The 10922-nt window shown below is 36.1% G+C and overlaps 1 protein-coding gene across 6 annotated transcripts in view; it reads right to left on the bottom strand.

Annotated features, from left to right (window-relative positions):
* Window positions 1-10922, bottom strand: part of Dgkb (diacylglycerol kinase beta) — a 667872-nt gene that overhangs the window by 442415 nt on the left and 214535 nt on the right. For all 6 annotated transcript variants that reach the window (XM_021201522.2, XM_029540832.1, XM_029540833.1 and 3 more), the window contains 3 exons: window positions 7220-7269; window positions 3434-3508; window positions 298-417 (listed from right to left, as the gene is read on the bottom strand). In XM_021201522.2, coding sequence (XP_021057181.1) covers window positions 298-417; window positions 3434-3508; window positions 7220-7269 — 245 coding nt within the window. The remainder of the gene's footprint in view (window positions 1-297; window positions 418-3433; window positions 3509-7219; window positions 7270-10922) is intronic.

Genomic DNA, 10922 nt, shown 5'->3' with positions numbered 1-10922 from the left:
GAACTCAGAAATCCGCCTGCCTCTGCCTCCCGAGTGCTGGGATTAAAGGTATGCGCCACCACGCCCAGCTCTGGAGCCACTCTTAATCCCTAATTCCATGTGTCTGTCCTGCCCCCACGTGCACAGCATAGTTCACATCTATTTGCTTTTCACACAATTGTGCCATGGGATTATTAGAAGTTGAGAAACCTGTTACAGTCTCAATGGTAGTCAATGATCTGGGCAACTGATCACCAAATGTTACCAAAGAGCATCTTATTGACCCAGTCACTCTCCCTCCCCATTGAAAAGGCTTACATTCTCCAAGCCCAGCAGGACTAGAAGTGGGATAGTCGTCATTCCTCCTTGTATCCACTCCTCCAGAGACACCGTTCCATCCCGGTCGTAGTCAATTTCTTCCATCATTTCATGAAGGATCTGGAAAAGGAGATGGGAGAAGTAGTCAAGGAACTGATTTTTAAAATCCGTATAATTCAACAAAACACTTTCTCCAGCTGGTTATACGATACTGTGACTAGAAAATGAGTGAAAGTAGAGAAAAGTGTCTTTAAGTAAGTCTATTAATTCTGTACTCTAGAACTTGACTTTCTATGCTGATGAATTTTTAGAAATAGGTGCCCAACTTTTAAACATCACCCAAGAGAAATCAGCAAAGAAAAAATTAAAAGGTACTTTAAATTTAAAGGGAAAAGTAGTTTCTAACTAATTCTTCAAGATCACCTATTAAGTTCATATATATGCCAGAAAGTGTCTGGAAAAATTAACATCAGGGCAAAGAGCTCAAATAATTCTTCGTCATGTAGTAATGAGCAAGGGAATAAAGTTCCTTTTAATTGCCTATAACAATTTAACAGAGCCCAAACCTGATCATATTTGATATGACTTCTTTGAAGATGGCTTGCAAGTAATGTTCAACACTGTGTGATTGTGTTAAAGTTGCTTCTTTAAAGTGTGGTGATAATATGGATCCTTACTTCAAATGGTTGTAAGGATATAATGATTCCTCATTATATCAATGTATTATAAGTTAAATATCCCTGGCTGAAACAGGAATGTATATAATTTAAATTATGCACAAGTTTCAACTATGCTATCTTTGTTTGCTGGAAAGGTCAACAAACTTCCCATCTGGTTAAATCAGGAAGGTAAATACAATAGAAACTATAAAGTAGAAAGAACATGTCTTTAAACAATAAGGACATTTTAATCAGTTTAGAAAAATACATTCAAGCAGCATGAGAGTACAGATGAGAAAAGATGCTATCTATACGTGTGGACTTGAATTGGAGGCATACACGGTATTTCCCTAGCTCTCTGCTTGGTGTCTTTGTCAGATCGTTTTTCTTCATAGCAACACAAGGATCTCATGAACAGAGAACACAACACCTCAACATCACTATTTCATTATTCTTAAAAGGAATGATTTAGAATTTGATAAAAAAAAAAAAAAAATGAGTAACGTGCGATGCCTCTTGGAGATTTCTCAGTGACTTGGAATGAACAAATAAGAAACCGAGCCTGCTTGGTTTCTGAGGACAGACTAGATTTAACAGTAAGATCCTGTCAAAGCAAAGAACAAGGAAAGAACCGGCATGGTGAGGCAGACCCCAGGCCTGTGTTCTGACTTAGTAATGCAGGGTCTCCCTGATTAGCTCAGGCTGGCTGAAGGATGAAACTTCTTTAGCATCAGAGTGATGGGACTGCAAGTGAGTACCACCATACTTTAATTTGTATGCTTAGTAATTCCTCTGTTAGAGCTTGGGTTCAATAGCAAACTATCTTTCCAAGGACATATTGGTCTTCCTATTCATTTGTCAACCTCAAGTGTTCCCGTTTCTCTATTTGTGCATAACTAAAAAGCATCTCTAGTTGTTAAGAGGAAAAGAGCTGTCGAGGCTGTAGGCTAGATGACATGGTGAGCTGTGTTAGCAAACACAATGTCCATAGTAACCTTGTTTTTCTAACTCTCCACTATTTGGACTGTCCAGATGGGAGGCCATCGTATCAGGATTGCCCAGGACACATGATGTCATGGTTGTTATTTGCAATCTCGAGGAGATAACCGTCATAGTCAACTGATCAAACAAGAACGGCTGCTTCCTTTGGAACAGCTGTGTCTTACGTTGGTGGAGCACTGGGCACCACATACTATTTTCTGAGAAGTTGGGGTATCTCTTTCTGCTATGAAAGCTGATTGACAGGAAGCAAGGTCTCCTTCACTGATTGTCATGAGAATGAGCAGATGTCTCTGGCAGATGAACAATTGTCACAGACAGAAAGTTGAACGGGGTTGTAAAATACGATTTTAATTTTTTTTTTTTTTCTGATGAAAAGGAGTAGCAGAGCTTCTAGTAAACTGCATGATTTCGGTGGAATATTAAGATGAATTCCTCCATAAATTATAAACACAGTTGCTAATTCCTAGAATTTCTTAAGGAAAACTGCTAATGACAGGTGTCACTTGTGAGCACAGCAGGCAAATTTCCACAACAACACAAATGAAACTGAAATACCATTGAATTAGAGCTGGAAGAAGTCTTAATTGGGTTAAGAAAGGTGTCACTGTTTTTCACTGGATCAGGCCTGACCAGCCTTTCCTTTGAGACAGGAGAGGAAGGCAGACTGAGCTCTTGCTTCAGAGCCCTGTTTTTATCTTGTTAGGCACTATCTAAATGTGAGTGCTAATTTACAAATAAGCTCAAATTCATATGGCATGCAGACCTTTAAATAAAACGGAATTGCTTTCTTCATAGACACTTCATAAACTTAATTGGCTTCAAAAATAAAACAACTGACTCCTATCAATTTTACCCAAAATATTATTTATATATGAAGTTAAACTGCCTAAAAAGAAATGTTTCAATACATTTTAATGATGCTGCAATTTTGTATAAATTCATACATAATAAGGCATCTTTATTTTCTTAGAAACATTTATAAAAAGCACTGATTCTTTAAACACGTTGGCTAAAATTCACTGTCTGTGTTTGTAACTAGCTGTAGAGCTTTAAGCATGAAATGTCAACATATTTGGCTCTCAATTCACCCATCTAAAGAATAAATAAAGTAGTGCCCCCAGGCATCACAGGCTCTAAGTGACCCATGAACAGGAGCAGCTCAATGCACCCGGCATACAAATACGCCAGCATCTTCAATAGCATGGGCTGAACATAGCAGTGTCCATCAGCAGCATCCACTTACCCCCATGTGTGTACCCTCACTAGTCAAAATATAACACTAGGAAGAAAGCCAAGATCATAAGACCACATGAACCCTATCATCCCATTCAGAGTCAACTTGACCTGTGGGGAGCCATAATAATTGAATAAAAAAATCATTATGTTTATCCTCTCATCCCCCCAAAAATAACAAAACAAAACAAAACAAAAGCCATCCATAAGTTAGTCAACAGTTCCCTCATCCACATGCCTACCGGATTAAGTTCAGTAACATCCCATTCGAGGTACTCAGCAACATGCATCATCTGACCAATGATATTTTCTAACTCCTGGAATAGGTGGGAATGAGAATGGAGGATGAGAGGGGACACAGGAGGGAGGGAGGGAGGGAGGGAGGGAGGGAGAGTGAGAGAGACAGGGAGGGAGGGAGAGAGAGAGAGAGAGAGAGGGAGAGAGAGAGAGAGAGAGAGAGGATTTGTTAGTCTAGAATTTTAGAACATTGTTTTTCAGAGTGTTCAAGAGATTAAATGGTTATGTAACCAATTTTTCTAAAATCATAAGCATACACAGAAACTAGTGGAGATATCTTTTAACAAAATAGAAAAGAGTTTCTATAAATAAATGATATTAACTATCAAAGATCCTTATAATTGATGTATGTGAAAGTGTAGCCTAACTAAAAAAATCAGCCCTGCCCTTTGTTGAGAAGCTTTACCAAGAGAGGGCACCACAACACCAGGCACAGCTTTGTTCGAGCCATGCCTTTTTGAAAGCACATGTGTATTTTTACAAGATGTGATTATTTTTTTTCAAGACACCAAACATCCTGGAGGATGGAAGGAAGCCCATGCAGACAACTGAGAGATTTGTTTTTACTTCCATTCACTGAGAACATATATTGACTGTGTAGCCACTTCTCTGGGTACTTTACTAGAATGGTATTTGGAAGTCAAGCTTCAGAGGCTAAGCATATGTGGAGTTTATTTGCTGCTGAGACACTCAAATTTTAGTTTAAATTTTCATAGCTTCCTAATCTCAACTCTATGAAGAAGTGCTAGCAAATACATATGACTTAATTAAATGCACCTTAATTTTTTAAAGTATAAAAATATAAAACTTAGTTTTCTTTATCTAATTCCAGAAAATAAATATCTCTTTATCTTTTTATTTATAATATAGAAATCATATTTTTAAACTGTAGTTAGCATTTGTTTTACATAAAGATAAGGATTGAAAGTATAAGCATGAAAGATTTTTCTACTGGGCTCCCTGTCACACGTGGTCAAAATTTATGGGATAAAGACAGTAATATGGCAAGAAGAGGTTAATTTATGAGGATCCAAGAGATCATTTGAGAAACAAATGAGAGCTACACTCACTCTTCCAAGAAGAAATATAACTAAGAAATATGTCAGGTTAGAACTCTTGCTGGGCGTGCCTTTAATCCAGCACCCGGGAGACAGAGCCAGGCAGATTTCTGAGTTCGAGGCCAGCCTGGTCTACAGAATGAGTTCCAAGACAGCCAGGGCTACACAGAGAAACCCTGTCTCGAAAAACAAAGCAATAAATAAATAAATAAATAAATAAATAAATAAATAAATAAATAAATAAATAAATAAAAATAAAAATCCCTTGCAACAGAAATTACAATATAAGTAAACATTCTAGTAACTGATTAACATCAATTCCTGCTAACAACTCAGTGGTGATTGCTAACCTCTCATCCATTCACCTTTGGTCAATAATTTGGAGAAGTTAAACCTTTTGAGTAGAAGGAATAGAAACCTTGGTTCGTGGACTATGTCATAGGCACATAAATCTAGATAACTCATTTAGCCTCTCTTAATCTCGTCATGAGTAAAATGGGCATCCTAACCTGACCAAATTCAAGATTACTACAAAGATCTACAAAGATACTATGTGTTATTACAAGAAACGTATGTTTCATGTCTCCAGAGTTTTAGAAATAATCAATGAACATAACTAAATTGGGTGAGATACAGTCAGCATTGAAGTCAATGATCGTTTTTCCATTTTGTTTCTGATAGTAGAACTGTTACATCTTCAAAGTAGCGCTATAAATTATATTATTTTATTTTTTAAATATTTATTTAATTTATATGAGTACAATATCGCCATCTTCAGACACACTAGAAGACAGCATCAGGGTATTCTATTACAGATGGTTGTGAGCGACCATGTTGTTGCTGGGAATTGAACTCAGTACCTCTGGAAGAGCAGTCAGTGCTCTTAACAGCTGAGCCATTGCTCCAGCCCCTGCCCCTTTTTTTAGAAAACAAAAATTGAAACAAATATTGAATGAGATATACTGAAGTTAGTAGATGGTGTCAGGAAAAAAATCCAAGTGGGAATTAAACTTTGGCATTTAATTTTTAAAAAAGAAAAAGAAAAAGAAAATACGAATAAAAACTTAATAATGAATAAACCCATTTATTCTCAAATATGGGTTTGATATTGGGCATCCAATTATAACTGTTGGCAACAAATGATTACCTATGTTCCCTTAGAAATGGCCAGAGTCCAAGAGTGAAAGAGAGAGAGAAAAACAAAAACAAAAACAAAAGAAACTTAACTGAATTTTCAAATCAGCTAAAATCTTAGTTAGGACATACATTTTCATTTAAAATGAAAAAGAAACATTTCACAAAAAAATCTGCATTAGATATATTATAATGTAATTTGCATCACTGTAAAAATGAATGACCCTGGGAAAATGAGTAAATTCACCCTGGGTTTCAATATTCCTAAATTAAGGTCAGTACACAGAGAAGAATTTAACAAGCAAACCCTGAGGTTTGAATCTCAGAAGGACGTGCATCACAGCATCAACTCAGGGTGGCGCTTGTTTCCTGGATAAGGGGTTAAATGTTTTCCTTCTCTCTGGAGAAGCTAGCACGCAAGAATGCTATGCCGTGCTACAGAAAGAAAGACATGTCCTTGTCAAAGTCTATTATATGGCAAGGTAGATTAGTAGGTTAAGTGCTTCTGCCACCAAGCTTGACCACCTGAACTTGAACCTGTGACACACACAGTGGAAAATCAAAGCTCTGCAAGTTGTCTTGTGAACTGGGCACACTCACAGTGGCATGGCTGTCCGTGAACATAAATGCAGTTAAATTTTCAAAAACCTTAGGTCTATTTGAGTTACAGCAAGTTTTGTCAGATGAATTCAAAGACCCTCTGCTAACCTGCATCATCAGCTTATGTGCATTTCCCTCACTGTTAAATATATTGTAAAAATTAGGAGTGTTTGTTACACAGTATTTCCCTGAGTTCAGTCCTCAGCACCTCACAGCAACAAAAATATGAAATTTGATGTATACACACACTTGGAAATGCCCGCATCAACTCTGACATTAATATGTATGTTATTGCTTCTACTTTTCCTGAAGATGCAAATTACATTATTGAGTACAACATACAGTAATGATGTGTATACTGGGTATCTTATTTCTATTTCTCTGAAAATTACCATTTATTCTCATGTATTATAAATGAAATAAACATTTAATTATGCGTTCCATGTTATCATTCAGATATACAATTTTCCTTTCACCATCTTCTCTCCTTTAAGCTATAGGAAAATTACAGATATCATTAAAGAGATTTCTCACATCAGGCTGTAAGTTCATCCACCTTTCTTTATTGCAATTATGATTAAGAATAATTCACGAGGAGGAAATACAAAACAAATCAATTTCATAACTTCTTTAGATGCTTTATGCTTACTCAATATTTTAAAAGGCAAATGTTACTGGCAGTTTCTCTGCTTTTCTAGGCTGTGTTTTAGGTCTGGGTTTTCTTCACAAGTTGGGAAACCTCTTTGCAGATTTTCTTTTTTTCAAAACCGTTGGGTTGAAGGCTCACAGTCCTCTGTCTTCCGTTGACAAAAATGCTGTGTAAGTGAATTTAAGTTCTATGGGGAGTGCCTTCTATGTTGATAACTATAAGTTCATACTTGCTTCTTTAAAAGGAAACTATTTTGCAATTTTCAGAAAAGATTTGAAGGAAAGAATTACCGAGCTGTCCAGGAAGCCATTCCCATCGGTGTCATAAAGCCGAAACATAACTAGAATGAAAGAGGCAGAAAAAGGAGTTTAAATATGAGAAAGGTCACGATATCACGATGATTTAAGGTAGAGGTTTTTTTTTTTTTTCCTTTTAATTCAGTTTGTGCTGAAGAGAAATCTATCTGTTCAAATGTTAAATGCCGTTAAAGTGCGAATTTTTAAAAAAGCCAAACTGAAAATAAATTAATTGGTTAACAAAAGTACTGGATCTCAGATATACAGTTTGCAATGCTTTGTTTGTAGTTAGGGAAAATGAAATAGCCTTATTTGCTACTATTTGAATTTTTGATTCTTAGTCATGAATTTAAATATGGAGAAGTTGAAATATTCAGCATCTGGATATGAAAGGGCAGAGGGGAGGTAGAAAAACAATCAATAGTGAATCTCATAAATCTGTTAAAATTTAGACTCCACAGGACTGCTTTCTTATTTCCAGACATGACAGTGTTCATGTTGCTATCAGGTCACATTTGCTGAGGCAGTCAAGTGAAAAGGGACATACAGGTGCATACCAGAAGCTGTATGTAAACACAAGCCTATATTCCAACAAATCCCAAACAATGTGAGAGGAAACAGGAGTTTATAATAAAAGATTCTTTCTACTGGGGATCTCAGCTCCTAATCATGGAGTATGTACAGTATTTGCACGACTTTTTTTTTTTGGTTTTGGGTTGGATCTCCAGTCAGGCCTCACTAGACACCTCATATTTAGACTATTCAAGTAAGGATTTTCAGAACACAGACTCTCTTAGTGAGCTAAGAAAAGCAGAAGTCCAAGGCCTGCAGTCTCCCTTGTATAATTCACAGTCCTCAAGGAGATCAGGGAAGAAGCTGCAGGTGTCTTTTAAAGGTAAACACAGGAGAATGAAACAGCTGTAAAAACAGAAGCATGGAAGTGAGGGTGAATGTTGACTTTGTATAATTTCCTGGAGGGTCTTATGTCTGAGTTCTGCATGTTTGCGAGAGTATGTATCACTGTCATTATTCTTGCACTTAACGGTTACCGAATTCTATCAACTAAGACATGATTATGTATATAAGATACAAAATTAGTCTGTATCACTGTAAATTTTCAAATAGTATCGAGTTAACTATGGCTTCGGGTCTTTTTGCAATAGAAAAATCAAACATTAAAGATATAAAACTTGAAAATATGTAGCTATTAAATTATCGTTAGCTAAAATTTCAAGAGATATAACCATGTGGTTAATCTCTCAAATATTCAATAAATGAGAAGAAAATGGTGTAAATAAAAGAAAAAAGCCACCAAGTAGACAGTAAACATCATGAGATTTTATGCTATTGCAGAAAACTAAAAGAAATATTTCTATAAGTGAAAAGAATTCACAGAGTACCCAGAAAAGAGTCCAATACCAAGAACAAGGTGAAGCAAGAGATAAACCCAACTCTATTTCAGAAGTAGGGTCATGGTAACTCTGTCTGTACTGGAGAAAACGCTTGTAAAACCAACTCCAATGGCTCTTATACGTAGGAGTTGTGTGGCCACTGGCAACCGAGTTCAAGGAGACCCAGAATGAAAAGAAAATTTTCAAACTAGAAATAGGAATAGGTGCTTAATTCCTCCTGGGTACAAATATTGAAAGCTTCAGAAAAAAACTAGAGAAAATGATAATAACAAGATGCGAAAATACATGCCAGACATGGAATGAGAGAAGGGGTGTCAAAAGAAGAAAATAAACTAAAAATTGAAACAAGAAGATGACTCTGCCTTCAAAGTACAACCTTAAAATAATGTCTTCAGAGAACGTAGCGTGAATCCTAAGAGGTAGAGGAAAGATTATCAATTGAAATGCAAGAGATCACAAGTTCTCAAGTAAAATATAGAGGCAAGAGTTGGAAAACTCATTTGATTCAGAAAGTTAGAAATCAATGAAATAAGGGTGGGGCAGGCATTAGGTCAATGGAAAATAAAACTTATTCAGCTTGATAAGCCATTGAAGACTTTTTTTTCTTTTAAAATCATCTTTCCAAACAACGTTGGTGAAAGTACATTTTGAACCTCAAATATTAGTAAGGCTCGTTTTGTGAATATTTAAAAGTAGAGACAGGCCTTGAGGTAAAGAAGGCCATTTAAAAAATCAGATTTTAATTTTGAAACCAATATAGATTTATAGATGTTTCAGTGCCAAAATAAAATAAAACCCAATTCAGATTATTCTGTCAATGTGATAAGTTTCAAAGGTGAGGACCTATGATGCAAATTTGAGCTAGCTTAGCCCACTTTTTATCTATTTTTACAACCATGTCATTTTACCTTACATAGAGACAGTTATGTGCCCACACTTGAATTTATCTAAAAGGTCAGAATAGAGGCACATTATGTAAGATGAAACAATTTCTATTTTTCTAAAACTTTTTCACTTTCAAAAATTTTGAAAAAGGCTATATTTGTTGCTGAATATATTATAATACAAATTATATAGTCTTTGAATTTTTTTAGAAATTATTAGACATAACAAAGTATGTATTTTAATGATATTTAATTTGGGAATTCTTCAATCTTCAAATTTCAGTTATCTGCTTTTTAACAATTAATATTAAAGTTTAAAGATAGGAGTTAAAAATTGAGTACCTAGAAATTTTTTCATCTAATCTTATAGAAACTATTCTCATTCTCTTCAAATCTCCCATAAGAAAAACAACAACGAAATAACAATGTACTTTTGATACGTTGTCAAATAGACAGTGATCATGCAGTAGCTAAAGTCTCGGACCTTTGAGAAGTAAAGAGGATCCGTGGCTTTAATCACTTTTTTTTTTTTAAAGATTTATTTATTTATTATATGTAAGTACACTGTAGCTGTCTTCAGACACTCCAGAAGAGGGCGTCAGATCTCCTTACGGATGGTTATGAGCCACCATATGGTTGCTGGGATTTGAACTCCGGACCTTCGGAAGAGCAGTCGGGTGCTCTTACCCACTGAGCCATCTCACCATTCCCTTTAATCACTTTTATTCACAATCTATGAGAAATCTGACCAGATGGATAGCTGTTAGGGCCTATTGGTAATACATTTCAGAATTTCTCAGGTTAAGATTACACACAGTGGCAACATGGTTGTTCTTAATGACAAATATCCACTTTTCAATTGCTTTCCTGTAGATTTCTCATTAATGCAAGGTGTAAGGGTCCTACTAGGAAATAGATGTCCTACTAGGAAATAGAAAGAGTATTTATAATTTTAGATAGATCTCAAGTGTCAGTGGGCTAGTCCGGAAACTGGGAAAGAAAGGCAGAGTGAATGTGCAGGACAGATGGCAGCACAGAAGGTATGTGCCTGTGTGTCTGGTGATGGGACCTACGTGGCCAGCGAAAAGGTAGCTACCAGGAAAGAGAAAGGAATCCTCTTACAACCCCAACACAGATGTGGACTTTCCAGGTGAATAGCGCAGGTGTTCACAAAGAAATAAAACCTGGTTTAAGGAAAGGTCGATGAAGAAATGGTTTGTTTCTTCATAATTGGGGGCGACTTTGAGCCAAGTCTTACACACACACACACACACACACACACACACACACACACACACACACAAATAAAAAAAAAAAAAAAAAAAAAAAAGAGTGACGGGGAAATTGGACAAGGATAGGAAAGAGACAGTCGTCAGAATCGTCATTTGGTAGACTATGCTT

Source organism: Mus pahari, chromosome 7, assembly GCF_900095145.1.
Source record: "Mus pahari chromosome 7, PAHARI_EIJ_v1.1, whole genome shotgun sequence".
NCBI lineage: Eukaryota > Metazoa > Chordata > Mammalia > Rodentia > Muridae > Mus > Mus pahari.
This window is presented reverse-complemented; position numbering and strand designations above follow the sequence as displayed.